This window comes from Sorex araneus, chromosome 7 (assembly GCF_027595985.1).
Source record: "Sorex araneus isolate mSorAra2 chromosome 7, mSorAra2.pri, whole genome shotgun sequence".
Taxonomy (NCBI): Eukaryota; Metazoa; Chordata; class Mammalia; order Eulipotyphla; family Soricidae; genus Sorex; species Sorex araneus.
In genome coordinates, this window is record NC_073308.1 from 55,456,451 (window position 1) to 55,477,945 (window position 21,495).

Genomic DNA, 21,495 nt, shown 5'->3' on the forward strand with positions numbered 1-21,495 from the left:
CAAAATTGTAGTGACAACAACAGTCTTATTTTCAAGCCCAGAGGTATCATTCCCAGAAGGAAGCTCAGTTAGGGTCACAACCATTTTGTCCATCTCACTCCAGTATCCAATCTGAAAATGTTTATAGAAAAGAGACACATGGATAAATGATCGTTTTATTAGGAAGTCATTTCATAAACTTCAAACCCACATCTCATCTGGATTACACCTTCATTAACTGGAGTTCTTTTAAGCATATATATATATATATATATATGTCTTTTGTGTCTAAGCATTTTAATAGAAGAAATTAAACAACAAAATGACAAAAAGTATTAAAAATTATCAATCTTCATATTTACTCTTTGATATATATGTGTATATAAACATATTCTTTTTGAGTTTTGAACCAAATGAGTCAGCAGTCTGGGATTACTCTTGGCTTTGTGCTCAAAGATGATTCCTGTCAGTTTTCATATGTAATGTCAGGGATTTGGACCAGGGATTTGCATGTCTCCATGCAAGACAGAACCATACCTATTTTATTATCTCCTAGCCTTCATGTTCACTTTCGAAAGCTCAAAGGGTAATTTGGGCATCATCACATAGAAATAGAAATAAAAGCCAACAAAAGACATTTTGGCCATAACAGTTAAAAGAAAGACTGAGTTCAACATCTACATACTTTTTTGCACCATGTTTTAGCTCTTGAAATTTAAACTTTCAGAGATGATAGTTTTCTTTTCACTAATATGTAGACTCACCCTATGTAAGTCTAAATAATAGCAACTCCTTTTAGAGGTTCTTGAACCATTACAGTGTTACTACACATGAATATATTTAATTTATGAAAAATATCCAAGCACAGATCTGCTTCTGAAAGTCGCTAATCTCCACCTGTCAGAATCTTCAACTCTATGATTTAGAAGGTGGGCTTACTTGCCTCCTCAGATAGAGAGATCTGCCTTTAAATCACTAAAGATTTACCTTCCGTGGTCCATTGGTTTTGAGCTCCATAATGTTAATTGTATAGTTGATTCTTTTTCCATTCTGGTCAAACTTGATATTTCCTGAAAGACCTTCAACCTGAACCTAATGAAGAAATAGGAAGAGTGCAGTTACCAATCCGCTTCAACTTACAAAGCAAATAGTATGGTTATTCTCATTGAGGATCAAGTCAAGAAACTATTATTATGAGGGTGATTTTTAATTCTTCAGCCTATCTTGCTTAATTTTCCAATAGTCCCTTTATAGAAAACCTAAGAAACAAAACAAGGATCATTAATTCAGCAGGAATAACAACAAAAGAACACCTTGGACAGTGCTCATTGGCATGGCAATTCTTTTGGGGACACTAACCTGTTTGAGGGCCCTTTCGATTTCTACCCCTTGCCCCCAGGGCACCGCGGGGTTTGCCAAACAGTCTCCTGCATTGCCCCTTCGGGAAATTTCGATCCTCTGCTTCCGGAGGTTGCGGAAAGCTTCAGTCATCACTTGAACAGCATCATAAGTCAGCGCGGAAGTATACTGAAAAGAAGAATGGACATTTTGTAAAAGTGGAAGAAAACTCAAAATATCACTGAAACAGCCATCAAGAGTGCAGTTGTTCCAGCAAGCAATTCTACATGAAAGCCTCGGGATTTAGACAACTTTCCTGCCTCCAGGAACCTAGGGATTTAAAGAGTCAGAATAACTGTGACTGTGAAATGAGCTCTCGATTCTAAACATTCTCTATGATGTTAGTTAGCCCTCAGCTATTCCCGGTGACAACTTTTCATATCATTGTGTTTTTATTTTTTTTTCTATTAGATAACAGAATTTAAAGTATCACTTTGGGGCTTGATCTGCTTATTTACAAAATGCTAAATTAGCAATCAAATATTCCTTTATTGTCTAAGAAGGAATTCACATGGAAAAATGCAATGAATAATGATTCTGTTAAAATCCTTAGTCTCTAATTCAGAAGCAAGTGAAATCAAAGAGTTAAAATGATTTGAGGGGGCTTGAGCGATAGTACAGTGGGTAGGGCGTTTGCTTTGCACGCGACTGACAGGGGTTGGATTTCCAGCATCCCATATGGTCCCCTGAGCACCACCAGGAGTAATTCCTGAGTGCAGAGCCAGGAGTAACACCTGTGTATTGCTGGGTGTATCCCCAAAAGGAAAAAAAAAACAATTTGAGACAAGAGGGAATAAAAAAATGATATCTCATACTATTATTATACAATTGCGTAAATGAGAAAAATATGTAATGTAAAATATGCCCTCTATATATTCGAATTTTTAAGTTTCCATTTTTTGTGGGGAGGGTGTTTGGGATCACAATGGATGATGCACAGGACTTACTCCTGGCACTCTGCCCTGAGATTACTCCTGGTGGTGCTCAGAGATCCATACTCTTAAGTTAGCTGGGAACTGAACCAATGTTCGGTGCTTATAGGGCAAGCACATTCACTGCTGTAGTTAGTCTCCACTTTATTTATTTTTTCTTTTTGGATCACACCCGGCAATGCTCAGGGGTTACTCATGTCTCTGCACTCAGGAATTACTCCTGGCAGTGCCCGGGGGACCGTATGGGATGGTGGGAATAGACCCTAGGTCGGCCGTGTGCAAGGCAAATGCCTTTACCCGCTGTGCTATCGCTCCAGCCCCAAGTCTCCACTTTTTTAAGTGAAAAGTGGCAGTGAATCTTTATATGAATTTTTTAAATTAAATTGCTATCTTTTTATCATGTAAATGAATCAAATTTGGCAGCATAGTTTGTAGAAAAAATTTAAAATTATCATAAGATTTTATATATTGTGATTGTATATATTTTTAGTTAGATATTATATTAATAATTGTCTTCAAGTTTTCTTACTGACATGTCTTCTCAAGTGCTACTAGTTAAGCAGTTTAATCGCAAGCTTGGATTTATTTTTACATATCTAGATAATTCTTGAATAAATGCACTGGATTTCTACAAATACTTCATCTTGACAGATATAAGTACAACCCATTGCCACTTATTTTCTTATGTATGTAACTTCTTACTTCAAATTATAAATGAAAGAAATTTTAAAAACTTACAGTTTTGAAGCTCTGTTAAGTCATGTATTGAAAATATAATTTTGGGAATCCTATTCTAATAAAATACTCTCAAATACAGAATTTTTCCATGCAAAATATTAATTTTAGCATTATTTATAGTATACAATAATTGGACAGTCTAAATTTCTGACATTGAAGGTATGTTTAAAATATTATTTTTCTGCCAGAAGGAAGTACTAGGCAACACTAAAAAAAGGAATTTCATTGAGAATGTTATCACTATTAGAATATTATTAAAATGTTAATTAAACCAAGTTGAAAATGTCATTATAACTAAATTTTAAAATATATTTCAATGAAAAAGAAGGAATTAAAAGATTATTATATTCTTCCAACATGAAAGTAAAAGTAGATATATTAATAAGGAAGAAATATAATGACATTTAAAAAATTATTTTATAACATCCATGTACCTGTTTTAAAAAACTGTATCATATCAAAGATTTTTTAAAAAACATGTTCACATGAGAAAAGTCTTCTTTAAAATTAAAAAAATTTCACAGTGAAATATATCTGCCTTCTTTGTGTTAGCTTCTATTATGAAGACATTAACTACTTTTGCTTTCTTATTTAAATTTACTGCCCAAGTAATTCTTACAAATAAGTCCACGTCATCAAATAGAAGTTAAATAAAATATATTGGTCACTAATAAAGAAATTATTTTAATTTCATAATACTAGGAAATTTAGTTATAACAACAGTTAAAAGCCAAAATATCCTTCGGTCAGTTTGCTCCTCTTACTCTGAGAAATCTATAAATCCATCTGCTAAATGTTTTAGAGGTCTATAAATGTTAGTGAAGTACATTAAAAATAAGATGAGACTGGATGAACTAAAGGCATTTAAACCCATACAGTATAATTATAATTCAGTGCAGGGACACATGAAGAAGAAAAATCCTTTCAACCTTTCCAAATGATCAAATCTAATCAGGTAGAAAGCCTATTATCATTTTAAATTAAAAGTCAAAAATCATAGAAACACAATTCTGGGCTGAGAAAAAAATCAACAGCTTCTATATCCAGAGTTCTTTTCTGTTTATGTTCTGATATGTGGCTCATTTATTTTTCTATACAAATATGTTCACATATTTGATTGGATAGTTAAATACTTCAGTTTGATTTTACCATTCACTAAACCAGATGTAAATTAATTTGAAAAGAACATTATGGCAATGTAACTATTTCCTTCTTTGAAAACAAATGCATCATTTGCCCAATGTTTATCTTCTGTGAAATCCCTCAGCTGGTTGAAAATTTACATTTCAGTGGGGGGCCATTATGGTTTTCAACACTATATCACAATCACATATCTGCACTTTAAGAAAAAATCTGTGCAAATGATTTTTTATGGTCCATTTTCCAAATGTGCTTTTCACTCCACTCTAAATTTATTGACTTATTTTTCAAAAATAAAATGAAATATGCACTTGAAACATGTTTTATAAGCACTAGCCATCAGATAGTATTTAATATTTTACCACCAGATTGCCAATTTTAGGCTACAATATTATGACAGCTGAAACAAGGTAAGATTTCTATGTTCATTTTAATTAATGAAATATACAAAAAAGATAAATAGGTGATATACATGATTTTATGGGTAATCGTAATGATAGTACCTATACCTATTGTATATTGTCTGTACCAATTTCAATCATATATGAAAATGTAGGTGTCACTGATAAAAGGAGTACTGGACTTTAAATGAAAATAATAAAGTTCACTTTCCTGTTGTTCCCTGATGCTTTCATTTAAGCTGAAAATAGTGTCAAAACATTATATTCAGCTTAAAACGACTCATGCCATGACTGTGCAGCGTGCTACTATGTTCTGATGTTATCACCATTATCAGTGTTAAAGATTTCTTATCAATGAAATAAAGAGAATGTTTCTTTTATGTCACAATTGTGTTGAAAGAAAGATGAGAAAAAAATTAAAACTTATGTTGGCTGACTGGGTTCTCCATGTGCCAATATGAACTAATGGTTCCTCAGCATAACTTAAATATCCTACGCAAGAAATATTTTTGTTGCACTTTTTGAAATGAAGAGATCAGTTACAAAATTAGATGTTTTCCTAGGTTACAAGAGAAGGGTGGACTTGATGTGAAACTTTAAGTTTCTAAGTATAATTAAGCAATCCAGGTTTGCCTGGTACTACACAAACTTTACAACAGAAAGTCTCAGACATCTCAACCCAGAAGAGGCAGTTGGTCCCTTCATTAGCAAATATCACATAAAATGAGTAGTTAGAGGAATCAACAGACTGATTAAGCTGTAAAAGACACTGAAAATGAAACTTATTGGGCCTGGATATAGGACAGTGGTTAGGATCTATGTCTAGTAAGTGACCAAACCAGGGTTTGATTCACGGCACCGCATATGTGATACACTGAGCATGGCTAGATGTGACCGTGAAGGCCTCTAGCAACACTGGTGTAGCCTTGGATAATCCCAAGCACCACAGAACCCTGGCAGCTTAGCATCCTTGAACCTCTGCATGGACACCATGGTCCTGTAAGCTAAGAATTGCTGGTGGGAACCCAGTCCTCCTGAGCACCATTTTGAAGTCCTCTCCTTAAATTCATCATCATAATCATCATCATCATCATCATCATCAATGATCATTAATTTTCTCGAGTAGTCTCAGTACCGTCTCCATTCGTCCTAGCCCTGAGATTTTAGGAGTCTCTCTTTACTTCTCCTTCCCAATGGTGCTGCATTGGAGGCTCTTTCAGGGTCAGGGGAATTAGACCCATCATTGTTACTGGTTTTGGCATATGAATACGCCACGGGGAGCTTGCCAGGCTCTCTCATGTAGGCAAATTAAAACATAAAAATATGCAAGGTATTGACCAATATGTCAACCTAACTTTTATTCTTTCATTATTCTTATCTGGTAAAAAACTAACTTCTTCTTTATGATGTTTGGTAAACACTTGTCCTATTCCACTCTCTAATGAATAGTTTTAGATGATGACCCTCATATGAACACATGCACACATTAACACATGGTCCTGAGAAATACTGCAGCCACTATTCAATTTTTGTTTCTTCATTATACTCCAAACTAATGCTCATTTTTAAATTTCCTAAAAATGGATAATTTCCATCAAAGCAATATGACATATGACATATTTTGGGACATCAGATTTTGTTAAGACCTGGTAAATTTTATATACTAATTTTTGAAAAGAATATTTGTTATTTTGTTAACTTTTATGCAAAGAATGTTTTTAGAGAATGTTACATAATGTACATCAATTTATTCACTTTATAAAATTATAAGATTATCAACAATGTAAAAATTTATGGGCATAGACAAAAATAAGTAAAAGAGCAGAAAATCTGATTTAAAAAAATTCTCAGTGGTGACAATAACCAAATAAAGATACGGGAAAAAAATAATTGTAAAGAAAATAATAATTAACTTAAAAATATTCACTTGTACATAAATTTAAAATTAACTGCAGTCCACCTTCTGGAAAATGTTCTTCTTGAAAAGATCTTTAACTCATGTAAAACTTTTACAAATGCTCTTTGAAAATTCAATGCACAAAATTCCCAAATCCTTTAAAAGCTCAGTGGAATGACAGAAAATCTTATTCCTTACTGGTATAAATGTGTAATAGTACAGTCATTTTGGGAGACAGTTTGACAAGATTTTGTATTTTTAACATAACTAAAAATATTCTGACCATATAATCCAGTTATAGCTTTTCTTGATATTTTCCCTAAGAACTTGAAAAGTTATTTCCACACAAAAACCTGCTCAGGCATGGTTTAAACAGTTTTCTTTAATTTCTAAAATTTGGAAAAAGTAAGATGTCCTTCAGTGAGTAAGTGGATCAGTAAATGTGTTACATTTACACAAAAGAATATTTTTCAGTGCTAAAAAGAAATGATGATAAAGTCATGAAAAAAATGAGAAACTGTACATTGATTAGTAAAAGAAAATCAATCTGAAAAGGCTCCATACTGAATGATTCCAGTGATATGATCTTAACAAACAGTAAAACTATGGGGATAATAAATATGATTGGTAATTGTTCAAAGATGGTGTGGTACGATCAATCGTAGGCACTGGGGATTTCTTAGTAATAAAATTAATCTCTATGAAATCTAATGGAGAGATTCTGTTACACATTTGTTCAAAACCCTAAGTGGCAAACCACAAAGAATGCACAGCAAATTACGGACGTTGGTTAATTATTATACATCATTGTGGGTTTAGCTAATAAGTGTAACTCTGAGGAGTGAAGTTGATAACGGAAGAGTCTGTGAGTGGGTTGGAACAGGAGCATATGAGACCTTCCTATACTTTCTGCTCAAAATTCCCATGAAGCTTAAACTGCTTACATCTTTTTTATGCAATATATATTGTGCTATATTTTCAGCCCCAGAATTTTTATAAATTTAATATTGTAATAGGCAAGTGTTTGGAAAATTTCTTATCATTTCAAATTAATTGCAATGCTATAAATGATAAATAACTTTTATCAATATAACATTGTTTTTGGTTTGGGGGCCACATCCAGCAGTGCTCAGGTCTTATTCCTGGCTCTGTGCTCAGGGATCAGTCCTGGTTGATTTTGGGGAACTATATAGTGTGTCAGGGATCAAAGTCACACTGGCTGCATGTAAGGTGAGTACCTTAATCTACTGCTTCATCTCTCCAGTTTGTTAATATAACTTTTTAAATATATGGATTTATTTCAGCCATCTACATTTTTTTAAAACATAAAATATTAGAAAATAAACTGATTAAGCTTCTAAATTGCAAAATGCATTAATGTGGAAGTAGGGAAAGCCAATGTGTCAGCTTGGTTTAGGTCAGTTAAAACATTTAAGCAGCAGAATTAATTCTGTTAGGCCACCAGGGCACTGTTTAATGCACAGTACTAATTACTGGGCGAAAAAAAATTGTACTATTTTCAGACAGCCCTAATAACTCTCTGAGGACAGCAATTAAGAAAGTTTGACTGTAGTTTAAGTCGTTTCCTGAGTAAAATGAGATTCTTATGAGAAAGTCATTATTTAAAATGCCACACAAATATGAGTCACGTATTATTGTTCATTCCTTTTACTTCAGTAGACATTGCAGATGCCAACATTAAACTGGAGTTTGAATTGTCCACAAAATAAAGTAAAAAGGATAGCTAGATCTTGAAAGATGTTGAAGACAACAGTGAATATCTATATAAAATTAGAAAGGTTTGTAAAGTATTTTCAAGATAGTGATAAATCATCATTATAATTGGTCTCTTTAAAAAAAATGGGGGGTTATAAAATGGCCATTTTATTTCTCTTGTTTAAATTCAGTGCCCCAATGGATCAGGTACTAGTACTGAAGACACTTTGCAACTCATCAAGTGAAATAACACTTTTTTTCCTGCTAAGACTGAATAAATAAACATAACAAACTCTAGGTCAGAGTTTAAATTTAAACCATTTTACAGCAATGATAAAGGCAACTTTTTCTCTCTCAGTGACTTTATATTTCCAAAGTGTTTGCTTAAATTTTTCATTTTTTTCTTTTATTTCGACAAATAGTTTTATGAATCTATTCTATAAAAAATCATTAAAGAAAACTGGGGTACAAAAAGGTAAAAAATGACAAAGATTGCTTTTCAGGCTTTTCGGTGTGTTATTTATAATCCACAAATATATGATGATATTGTAATGATGAGTTTTTATCAGCTTTTATTATTATAAATCAGTGTTAACCATCATATTCATGCATCTCCGTATATATAATGTGTACAAAATGTGATTGTGTGTGTATCTATGTGTATGTGCTAAATATTTAGTTCCTGATCTTTAACAACATGAATGTCTGTTCCTAATGGCTGCTAGGAAAAACACCAACCCCCAAAACCATATTTAGTTCACAGATTTTTAATCATCTTCATCAATATTCAAAAGTCATATAAGTTTCCGGGGCTGGAGTGATAGCACAGTGGGTAGCGCGTTTGCCTTGCACGCGGCCGACCCGGGTTCGAATCCCAGCATCCCATATGGTCCCCTGAGCACCGCCAGGGGTAATTCCTGAGTGCATGAGCCAGGAATGACCCCTGTGCATTGCCGGGTATGACCCAAAAAGCAAAAAAAAAAAAAAAGTCATATAAGTTTTTCCTATTGAAATCTAAGTTTCCAAAGCCATGATAAGTCTCTATAAGTGTTTGTAATTTTCACAGAAAATCCTGGTATTAAAAGCCAATACACTTCACTACACTTCACTGTGTAGGTGAGAACTCTAGGCCTAGAGACAGATAGTGAACCAGAGCATGTTAAAATATATGAGGTTGGAGAGATAGTACAGTAGGTAGAGTGTTTGCTTGTATGTGTCCAATCAGGTTCAATTCCCAATACCACTTATGTTTCCCTGGGCCCTTCAAGAGTGATTCCTGAGGGATGAGCCAGGAGGAATCCTAAGCACTGCTATATGTCGCCCAACACCACCCACCGCAAAATAAAATATAGAAGTGTATGCTATTTGCAGCAACCTGCAATAAATACAACATGATTTTGTAGAAGCCCCCAAAAGGAGGCCTTCTGAGGAGGAAGGGCTATAGCAGGAAGGGAGCAAAGGGTACCTGCATCCACTCAACAGAGCAAAATCGGTTGTTATGTTTTGGCAAAAAGTAATTTAGCAGAATGCAATGCCAAAGATCACTCAATCCCCAAATGTGCTTCATATTTTGAGCATTATGCATAAATAATGATTTGATTTCTTTGAGAAAAAAAGAATGTCATTTTGCTTTCATTCTTCTCACAGCAGACAGCAGTGGGAGGTAACAAGCTGACTAACGGAGGATTCAAAAGGAGCTGTGGGCTGCATTCGGGGGTGAATGCCACGGGCATTCATCAGAGAACTTCAATGGCACGGGCTCTGAATGGATGAAAGCCTGCTCTGCTACAGAATGGGGTCAGCAGCCGGCCCTCTGCCCAGCACAGGTGCACACAATGGCACAGACGAAAGACTAAAGGTGGAAGTTTTCTTCCACCAATGAGCAGCTTCGTTACAAAAAAGGTTTCCACTCACAAGCCCACCAAAGATACCAAAACTCTCTCAAGGTCACCAAACCAGAAATCACCTGGTTTTGAGAGAAAACGAATTCTCAGTTATTATTTCATATCAGATAGTATATGTTCCTCAATGCAATTTGATGTTTTAAGGGTTCATTCTGTACCAAAATGCAGACCACTTCATGGCTTCTCACCTTTAACAAGAACTCACCTCTCAGCATCCCATAAGGTCCCCTGAGCACTGCCAGGAGTGGCCCCTGAGCAAGAGGAGGAAGCCCTGAACATTGATTGCCAGATATGGCCTCAAAGTAAAAATCAAAATAATAAAACTGTTTTGTCAGTAAAGCTATATTATCTTTCATTGTGTAATTAACAAGTTGAGATTTTTATGTTCTTACTAAAGTTCCTCAAGTACTAGGCTATTTCCAGATACTTATAGATCCATATATACATACGCTTTTGCCAATAGAAGAATAAACTCTGCCAATAAAGAACATCATAATAAGCATAGGATCAGTATATTTGATATGTATTTAAATATATCAATAGCTGTAGATTAGTATCACTGTATCACTGTCCTCTCATTGTTCATCGATTTGCTCGAGTGGGCACCAGTAACGTCTCCATTGTGAGGCTTGTTGTTACTGTTTTTGGCATATCGAATATGCCATGGGTAGCTTGCCAGGCTCTGCTGTGTGAGCGGGATACTCTCGGTAGTTTGCCGGGCTCTCCGAGAGGGAGGGAGGAATCAAACCCGGGTCAGCTGCATGCAAGACAAATGCCCTACTTGCTGAGCTATATAGAAGTGCAAATTTTTGAAGATTAGGAACAAATTAATATATATTATTCTTCGATTTACTTATAAACATAATTTCCTAAGGGGAAGCCAAATTGATTCAAACTTTTTAGTTCTCAGTGTACAAATTTCCTCCTGAGACAGGCCTTCTCAGACATACCACCCAGATGTCTGGCTGCAGAGATGAAAAATTTGCTGTTGTCTTATTCTTCATAGATTTTCTCCTTTCAATGTTCATTTTTGGACAATAACCGAAATGGGAGTGAACACCACTGAATCATGTCCTTTTGTTTGCAACCAAATTCTAAAGTCCTGGATCATATTTCACTCAAAAGTCAAATAAACAAATAAATAAATAAGTAAATAAATAAGTAAATAAAGACATGGGTATTGGTGTGAAAACTGAAAGTGTGGTATAATTGTTTTGTGCTTAAATTGTGAAATGTTTATCATATTCTTTGTCTTTTGTTTCCCATTTCAGTTTTCACTGAAGTAGAGGAGTTTAAAATAGCACTACTAGGGCTGGATCAATATTGTAAAAAGGATACGTCATTTGCCTTGCCAACCCGGGTTTAATCCCTGGCATCCCATATAATTTCCTGAGCCCTGCCAGGAGTAATTCCTGAGTGCAGAGTCAAGAATAAACACTGATCATCGCCTGGTGTGGCCCTCAAACCCAAATAAACAAAACCATTGCTATTATTGTTTTATACCTGCAGTATAGCTACACCAGGCCCCCCAGCAAAGCATCAAGGTCCCACCACTTTTATCCCAAGCTCCATCCCAAAGCCACCCTTTGCTTCCTTGTTCAAAGTTGTATTGACTGTGTCTGAGGATTTGTTTCAATCGAGACTCTCTAGTCCTTTCCCTTTATTTATATGCCACAGATGTGCAAGATTCATGCGGTATTTGCCTCTTATTTTCTGACACACTTCACTTAGCCTGACACCCTTCAGTTCCATTTAAAATCACACAACCAACAAGGTTTCATTTTTTCTCAGACCTAAGTATTAGTTCAGTGTGTGTGTGTGTGTGTGTGTGTGTGTGTGTGTGTGTGTGTGTGTGAGGGTGTGCACGCACGTGTGTGTGTACCCTGATTTCTTTACCTACTTTTATATTTTAGGGCACTTGGGTTGTTTCCAGAACTTAGATTTTATAAATATTATTTGCTGTATATTGATAGTGTGGTCTCTACTTTGTTTTCTTCTTTGTATGTTCCAAGTTCATTTTGCATTTCACTAGTAAAGAAAGAAAAAAAGAAATGTAAGCAAACCTTAATTGTTGTTGTGTGTGCTCCAGGGTATTCTTTTTCTTCCAGTGTTGACCACCTTTCTATAAACTTAGATACCAGAGAATCATCATAGTCCACTATCTGAAATCCAGAGACATTTGCACCTCCAAACTGAATTTTTAGTAGGTCTCCATCAGTAAATCCCTGCAGAAGAAACAAATTCATGTCATACTTCTATTATGAACAAAATGGAAGTCAGCGTTTGACAAATAACTCTACACATTGTAACATTACAATATTTCAAAGTTCATGTGAAAGCTAAAACTCAATCCTGTTTTCCTTATCAGTAAATATTCCTCATCACACCAGCCGGAATCTATGCATCATCTGGTCCTTACCCAACATTTATTGACTGATTGTACTTAAAGAATCGTTCTTCACTTCATTGGAAATCTTCTATGAATATGGATTGTAGTTTACTTATTGAATTACCAACACAGCACCAATTAAGAATATATGTACTTAATAATTTTAAGGTAGTTATACAAGAGGTCCATTATATGCTACATATTCCTATTTAAATCATTTATTTTCTCAGGCTATTTGTCCATATTTTATTAGATTATTTATGTCCACTTTGCTAATGTATAAATGCCTACACATTTTATGGGCATATGTCTTTATAGCACAGTGGGTAGAGCATTTGTCTTGCACGAGGCCGACCCATGTTTGATTCCTCTGCCCCTCTCAGAGAGCCCAGCAAGCCTCCAAGAGCATCTTGCCTTCATGGCAAAGCCTGGCAAGCTACCCATGGCGTATTCGATATGACAAAAACAGTAACAATAAGTCTCACAATGGAGATGTTACTGGTGCCCGCTCGAGCACATCAATGAGCAACAGTATGACAGTGATACAGTGATACAGTGTTGTCTTTATAACACTACCCCACCCACCCTTCTCACACCTACTGCCGATATCCCTGTAAGAAGTTGAACAAACCTCCGAAGCAACATATTCTTCGTAAGAAAAGCTGAAGACGTTGCTCAGCACATTGAGCACATGAGTTAGGCTCTGGGTTCAATCCCCAGCACTACAAAAATAAGTGAATTACTGAATAAATTTTGGAAGGTACTAACTGTTCATACTTCTATTTAGGAAAACTGAACATAGCAGAAGATTATTTGTATACAATATATACATTAGCCTTCAAACACTCCTCTGTGTTTCCCCTGTGACTTTGATCACTTTACTTTCTAGTTTTGTTTTTCTTCTGTTGGAACTTTTGAGACATAAAACCTTAAAATACTTTTATTTCCCTTACACATTGAAATGAATATTTAGCTACACATTGAATTTTAATTTGATCCCCTATAATCTGAAAGCACTGTTTTATTATTTTACTATTTTATTTTTATTTTTATTTTTGCTTTTTGAGTCACACCTGGCAATTCACAGGGGTTACTCCTGGCTTTGCACTCAGGAATTACTCCTGGTAGTGCTCAGGGGATCATATGGGATGCTGGGATCGAACCTGGGTCAGCCGAGTGCAAGGCAAATGCCCTATCCACTGTACTATCACTCCAGGCCTCACTGCTTTATTTTTTAGTTGAAGAAAAATTCATAATGCAATTATAAAAATTTCAAGTTTCCATCATTGAATGTCAGTCAATATTGACATGTATATATTACATTGATTTCACCACTAGCAGTTCAATCCCATTATTTATTATATAATTATCAGTTTTGTTCTAGTTTTTCCACTTTTATCTCCTTTCCAGACAACATTAATTTGTTTTACAATGCAAAAATCTAATTTTACTTTGTTACTCTCTGTTTTCTCTATTTCCCACATATAATATAAATCATAAAGAGTTTAATTTTTTTTTACCTAGCCATACTATTGCACTGTAATGATATCATCAAAGTCTGTTCAGATTGGCAGGATTTTATCCTTTTATTGATGAATATAATTTTGTCTCTCAGTAAATATTGTATATATATGTATATGTATGTATCTGTAGATTAGATTTTTTGTATTGTGAGGCAAATATCGAGAAAAAAAATCACTACATTTTGTGACATTTCTTTTCTAACATTCTGAGGAATCTTCATAATAGCCACACCAAATGCATTCAACTAACAGAATAGATATAAATGGGTTCCCTTCTCTGCACATGCTACATTTTCTGTTTCTTGTCCTTTGGGCAATAGCCTTGGGTATAAAATGATGCATTACATCTACACAATGGAATACTATGCAGCTGTCAGGAAAAATGAAGTAATGAAATTTGACTATAAATGGAAGGACATGGAGTATATCATGCTGAGTGAAATGAGTCAGAAGGAAAGGGACAAATATAGAATGACTGCATGCATTTGTGTTAGGGTGTTTGCCTTGTACGCAGCTCACCCGGGTTCTATTCCTCTGCCCCTCTCGGAGAGCCTGGCAAGCTACTGAGAGTATCTCGCCTGCATGGCAGAGCCTGGCAAGCTACCCATGGTGTATTTGATATACCAAAAACAGTAACAAGTCTCACAATGGAGACATTACTGGTGCCCGCCCAGGCAAATCGGTGAGCAACAGAATGTCACTGATACAGTGTATAAAAAATATGTGTATATATATACATATATACACATATATATACACACACACATATATAATGTGTATGTATATATTAGAAGAATACCCATGACTTGAGTAAACAGGGGTTAGGAGGACTGTTCAAGGGTTAGAACTAACCATAAGTGTTTGATGGGCTGAGGATAGAGAAGAGACGGCTATGACAATAATAGCTGGGAATGATCATGCTGGACAAGATCTGAGGGTTAAAAATTCCTAAGGGATATTCTTCATAAGCTTTCAGTATCAGTATTGCAAACTACAATGCCCAAAAGGAGAGGGGGAGAGAGAGAAAGGGAGAGAGAGTGAAAGAGAGAGAGAGTGAGAGAGAGAGCACCTGACAATGAGGCAAGGAGAGGGTGGGTAGTAAGAGGTGATGGTGGGAGGGAACCTGGGGACAAAATGGTGCTGGCAAGTGGTGTACACTGGTGGAGGGATGGGTGTTGGAATACTATCTGACTGAAATTCAATCTTTAACAGCATTGTAATGCTCTAAAAATTAAACATAAAAGGAAAGTTTTAGAAAATAAATCACTGTATCACTGTATCACTATCATCCCACTGATCATCGATTTGCTCTAGCGCGTGCCAGTAACCTCTCCATTTGTCCTAGCCCTGAGATTTTTAACAGCTTCTCTTTACTCGTTCTTCCCAGTGGTGCCACACTGGAGGCTCTCTCAGGGTAAGGGGAATGAGACCCATCCTTTTTACTGTATTTGTCACATTAAATACACTACGGAGAGCTTGCCAGGCTCAATAAATGGAAAAATAATAAAAAATAAAATAAAATTATGCATTATATTTTGATTAGTATTTCCCTAATAATAAAAGATAAATGTATCTTTCTCTTCTATTGGTAGAAGGAAGCAGATAGGAAAGTCACAAGGCAACAAGAAGCTCATAAAGAAAATCCAATCAAAGATATACCAAAAGATTGAAGGAACAAAAACAAGTTAATGAGTTCAGATATTTAAAAACAATTAGCAGACATCAAGTTGATATTGAAGGCTTAAGTAAGAAAATAGTAAAGATTTCAGATATAAAGACTCAATTAATTTGTGTAAAAATGTTATAGGATTCTATGAAAACAAAACAGACCTAATATTGCACTTTTTGAAAATGCACTTGCAGGAAAAAAAAGAATTTTTTAAAATAGACCATGAGGTCAATAGAATCTATTGCAAAAGACAATCCGAAACTAGTGCCCTCATAGTAAAAATAAAGAAGAAATCTGAGAGCTTTTCAGAAGAAATAATGATCCGAATCTTCCCAAACCTAGAAAGGTTACTACTTAATAGAAAATTTCATAAAGTTAAGTGATATCTGCTTATCTAAAAACAAAGGCCTATATCAAGGCACATAGCTGTGAAACTAGTAAGAAGTCACTTGATTTTACTGTTTCTATTGAAAAACAAGTCAGTTAGAATTCCTTTCCATGTGATTTGTTTCATGTTCCTTTCCACCATCCACCTACCAGAAACCCTTAACATCTTGTCATTTCTTAAATCCATAAAAATATTCTCTTTGAAATATGAAATAAGACACTTTTAAATTGTTATGAAAACTAAATGCAGATATTTGTGTCATTGACTACTGGAATTTTTTCTAAAGGCTTATTTGAATATTTCTTTATTCTGTTTTCACTTCTCTGTCAGTCTAGAGTGCCTATTATTGCACTAGAATGCTTAGATTCAACTTGTAAGGATCTTTGTTTCCTTCCACACACATTGAATCATCATTTTGTTACATAATTTGGAAATTTTTTCTCAACATTTCTTTCAAAGTCATTTAATTTTTACCTATTATGTTAGAAAATGAAATATAATCATTTCAGTTTTCAAAGCTATTTCTAATACTGATTTTATAGCATCCAATTCAAATGCGTAATATTTTCTCTTATTAATTTTAGTTGTAAACATTTTTTTTCTGTTTTATGCCTGTCCTCATTCTGTTTATTTACTTGGATACTGTCCTTTCTGGCAAAGACTTTACCCAAATGTCTAAGCTATTTAAGAGGAAGATATTAAAAGATTTCCTTGGGACTTATCTGAACCTGTGCATAGGTCAGAGATGTGTTTGCTTTGCTGTTAGGTGGAGAGGGTGATTAACAGTGACTTGCTCCCCCCATATCTGGCACATTGAAGAAATTAATGCTGAGTCTTTTCATAACAACCTCTTTCTTATTTTCTGTTAGTCATTTAATACTGCATCAGACACTTAACCATAGTCTGTCTTTGGTGAACCAAGCATTCAGCAATCCCAGAGGAAATGGAATGATGATGATGATGATGATGATGATGATGATAATAATTATATCTGAATATTTTCCTAAGTTTTATGAACCACTTAGTTTAACACTCAGACACTGAAAAGGAAAAGGAAGACATTCCAAGACTGCTCATTTCCAAGGGGTAAGCTTCAATTTTAAATGGGAAATTTTCGCATGTTCTCTAAATTCTCAAAAAGATTCTACACATCACAGGCTCTTTAAACCTCATTGTTTCACTCAAAATTCAGTATGGTGAGAATCCCCATTGTTTAGAAGAGAATAAAACCTGTCTTGAACTCAGATAAAACATTGGGTAGATCTTTCCCTAGCAGCAGCAGACATATTTAAAAATATATATTTTAAAACATCTTTTAATTTTGGTCCTTCAGTCAATTTTTTCATCGCATTAGATATCAGCGCTCAAATTGATGAGCAGCCTTCTGTCATTATTTCTCAATGTTCCAATATAATCTTCTCCATCTGGACAGTTTTAAAGATCACAGCTTTCAAAGTGGCTCTATGTTGTTCATCAAATGGCACAATTCACACAGGGGACTGCCTGTCCAGGCTGTTCCCTGCACAGAATCTGGTGCTGAAGAGACTGGATTCAGTTTCAAGTATTTTAACTCTTGCTTCTCCAGTAGAGAGACATTTAGAATTTATAACAGCATAGTATCAGTGTTAGCTCTCTTGCCTCTTTAGGGTGTTTTTCTTGTTGTTTGGAGGCAAGCGATGTCATCTTATTCCTAACTCAGCACTCAGGGATCACTCCTGGCAGCAGTGGTTAGGGAACCACACATGGTGCCAGGGTTAAACCTAGCTCATCTACTTGCAGTGAAAGCGCTCCACCTTCTGTAACGTTTCTTCAGCCCTTAAAATGTGTTTTTTAATAACGGTGCCATTTTGTGGCCAAACAAATTTTATCTGAAGCACTTACTCATTCCCATTATCATATAGATTTGATATTAAGGATGTTAAATCATTGGACAAACTGGGAAAACCTTCTAGTAAAGTAATTCACCATTTGAAGTTTATAAATTCATGAAGTTTATGTGGATTTAAAATTTAAAGTCTCAATCAATACTAGACAAACTGCTTTCTGATCATACAATCTCATATTCCAGAAGTAATCAAACACTTGTGTAATCTGAAACCTTTCTAGAGTCTTTTAATAGTTTTTGTGCCAGAGTCACACCCAGAAGTGATCAGGGCTTACTCCTAATTCTGAAAGAAAACATATGCAACACCTAGAATGGAACTACGGCCATCTGGATGCAAGGCAATGACTTTACGCCCCCTAATTTCTCAGTTCCCTATAAAATAGGGATAAAGTTTAATCCTCTTTTACTTGTTTTTTTATCATCTTTTAATTCTGAGCTTGGGTAAGGGAGATGTCTTTAACCATGTTAGATCATAAATACTTAAATACATGAACTAACAGTTAAAAAACAAAATCAAAAGTTAAAGAAAACAGTCAGCAACTTTTGTTATGTAACAAAGCCAACAATTAAACGCTTAGGCTCATTTCATTGCTGATGTATAACTATTTTTTTAAAAAGTAATGATAATTATTCTAAGTTAACTCAGATCATACTTTAGGGGAGATGCAATTAAGCAGTTGGATATTCAGTAGTTAAATGAGTTCCTTTAAAAAATTGATCATCCATAGAAATTAAATTTTCGTTATACTGCTTACATAGTAAGTATAAAGTGAGAAACTAATGATAAATAATGTCATATTATGGATATTTCCAGGTTTAATCACAAGCTAAAACATAGTTTTACAATTTAAATATTATATACACTAAAAACTTTAGGGTATGTGAAAAGAGTTAAGTTCATAAAACAGAAAAAGTAGAAATGGAAAAATATTTAGAAATAGAATACATATTTTATATTCTAGGTTATATTAGATAATATAATTATAATATTCTAGAAATAGAGTACATAGTTAAATATATGCCCTTTAAGACAATTTATAATGCTTATCTTATATTTTTCTATAAATCTATACATTACCTATAATGATTGTATGTTATGTTAAAGTGAAAGAATAAATTTAGGGAAACATTCTCACTTGTAATCTATTAAGAATAATAAAGAACTTCTTAGCATACCAATGATTAATACTGATCATTCAAATTTATTTTAATTAATAAAATCTCTAATAAAATAGAAAATATTAACTAATTCACTTACCAAATTTGCAATGATGTAATGATACCCCTTGACATGCTTTCCAATGGTAATAACCTAATAAAGAAACAACTACTTAGTAAATGTAAATAATACAAATGAAAAATGACTGATACTATGTCATGATTCAGTAAAATTTTACAAGGTTCCTTAATGCATCATATAAAATTATTGAATACAGAGAATATCTCTCCCAAAAGCGACACTTTTCATTTTTTAAATGTTCAATCCATGAAATCAGTAACTGAACGAAGTAATTATCTCAGTTTATTCAATGATAAAAATAAGAGGTAAAAATCAAGAAAATATGTGTATTCCATGAAAGAGTCAATTCTACTCTTTACAGGAGCTATATTTTCCTTTTCATGAATCCTTATGTAGGTGAAAAATATCTGATTTTTATATTCACACATTTAGAATCAAACATAAGCACATGTTGTTTTTAATAGAAGAGAAAATTCTAAATGATGATAATAAAGTTATAATATAGAACTATAAGATAGTATTATTATATAATCTGGGAATATGGACAGTTCAGTTCAAGTGAATATTAATTTCTAAGCTTGAGGCAGCCAAGAAAAAAAACATTTTCTTTACAATCCCAGGTTAGAAAGAATCAATGAAGAGAGAAACACATCATAAACTAAGCAGTCCTTCTGATAATACTCATAGTGTTTTTGTACATTATTATATATTTGCCTTTTCACTGATCTACATTTACAAGAAAGAGCGTGGAAATAGTTGATACTGTTATATGACCTTCCATGCACTTATATATTCAAGTGTAACTTATCTGGGAACAACCATCGTATTAATGGAAGGCATAAAATGCTAGGCTGATAGTTACCTACACATAAATTAACGGAAGCATTAACTGATGTCTGTATTAAATGGTTTGGGTGACTCCCCACTACTTTTAGCACAGTAAGTGAAGTCCTTCATGTACTTCAAAGTCCACTGATCTTGATGCTCACTATCTACATCCCAACCATATCATCCTCTAGTTTTATTGCTCCCCTCTGTTGTCCTGAGGCCTGCCTCTCAATGCTTCCTCAACTAGGAAAGCTCTTTTGACCACAATGTTCTCCATCTTACTAACTTTTAAAGGTCCAAGAATCTTAACACAAATTTTACCTTCTGAGAAAATTCTTCTCTGACTTTTACTTTTAACTTGAATAAGTCAAATTCTCCAAAGCAGCATGTTTAATTAAGATCAATGTGAGAACTCTAGGAAGGATTCCACATAGTTGAAGATTTGTGTATTTTCCTCTAACCTAATTTAATGTTACTCAACTCATTTACCCTTTCTAAGAAACTGAAATTTCTGAAGGGAAAACTTTGAAGTAGGCCTTTGCAGTGAAAAATACATTTATAAGATATATTTGTTAGCTTAGTTTAATTAGCTTCATTAAGACATTCATTTTTTTTGCTTACAATTTAGTCTCCTTTATGCATGGCTTCTGGAAATTAATTCTTAAAATAATGTATAAATGGTATTGCCTTTTGAGATTAGTGATCAGTGATTGGAGATTAAGATTTTAAATTCAATAACCCTATTTTTATGTAAGACATAGTTTCAGACATTTTAGCTTTATAGCTAACAAATGGAAATATGTTAATAGTAAATGTCTCTTATTTTTTTTTTTTTGCTTTTTTTTGGGGTGTGGGTCACACCTGGCAGTGCACAAGGGTTACTCCTGGCTTTGCACTCAGGAATCGCCCCTGGTGGTACTCAGGGGACCATATGGGATGCTGGGAATCGAACTCAGTTTGGCCACGTGCAAGGCAAACGCCCTACCCGCTATGCTATCACTCCAGCCCCTAAATGTCTCTTATTATGGAATGTTTTTTGTTCACTTGCTTTTGATTCCACACCTGCTGTGCTCAGGAGTCATTCCTGGCAGGGCTCAGGGGAGCTATAGGCAGTGCCTAGGATCAAAGAGGGTGGCCACATGCAAGGCAAGCACCTTTTCCTCTGCACTATTTGTCAGAGTCCTTTTCTTATCTCGTTAATAGCTAGAAATGAGAAATTTCACGACTTTATCAACTGTCTAAAAATTTTGACTATATTGTCATCCTTAAGCTAAAAGCGCTGCATTTCATCAGGATTCTGAACTGAGGAATCGCTCCTACTGGCTCTGCATTCAGAAATCACTTTGTACAAGTTCAGAGGACCACATAGATGCCGGGGATTAAACCTGGGTGGTCCACACAAAAGGTAAGTGCCCCATCCAATGTGCCCCTCACTTTGCATTTTTTTAACTCTATCCTTAAAGGTATT

At 34.6% G+C, this 21,495-nt stretch overlaps 1 protein-coding gene across 3 annotated transcripts in view; it reads right to left on the reverse strand.

Annotated features, from left to right (window-relative positions):
- Positions 1–21,495, reverse strand: part of GRIA2 (glutamate ionotropic receptor AMPA type subunit 2) — a 133,066-nt gene that overhangs the window by 28,804 nt on the left and 82,767 nt on the right. For all 3 annotated transcript variants that reach the window (XM_055144562.1, XM_055144561.1, XM_004606154.2), the window contains exons 5-9: positions 19,218–19,271; positions 12,169–12,330; positions 1,339–1,506; positions 967–1,071; positions 1–111 (exon numbers count right to left, since the gene is read on the reverse strand). In XM_055144562.1, the coding sequence (XP_055000537.1) occupies positions 1–111; positions 967–1,071; positions 1,339–1,506; positions 12,169–12,330; positions 19,218–19,271 (600 nt within the window). The remainder of the gene's footprint in view (positions 112–966; positions 1,072–1,338; positions 1,507–12,168; positions 12,331–19,217; positions 19,272–21,495) is intronic.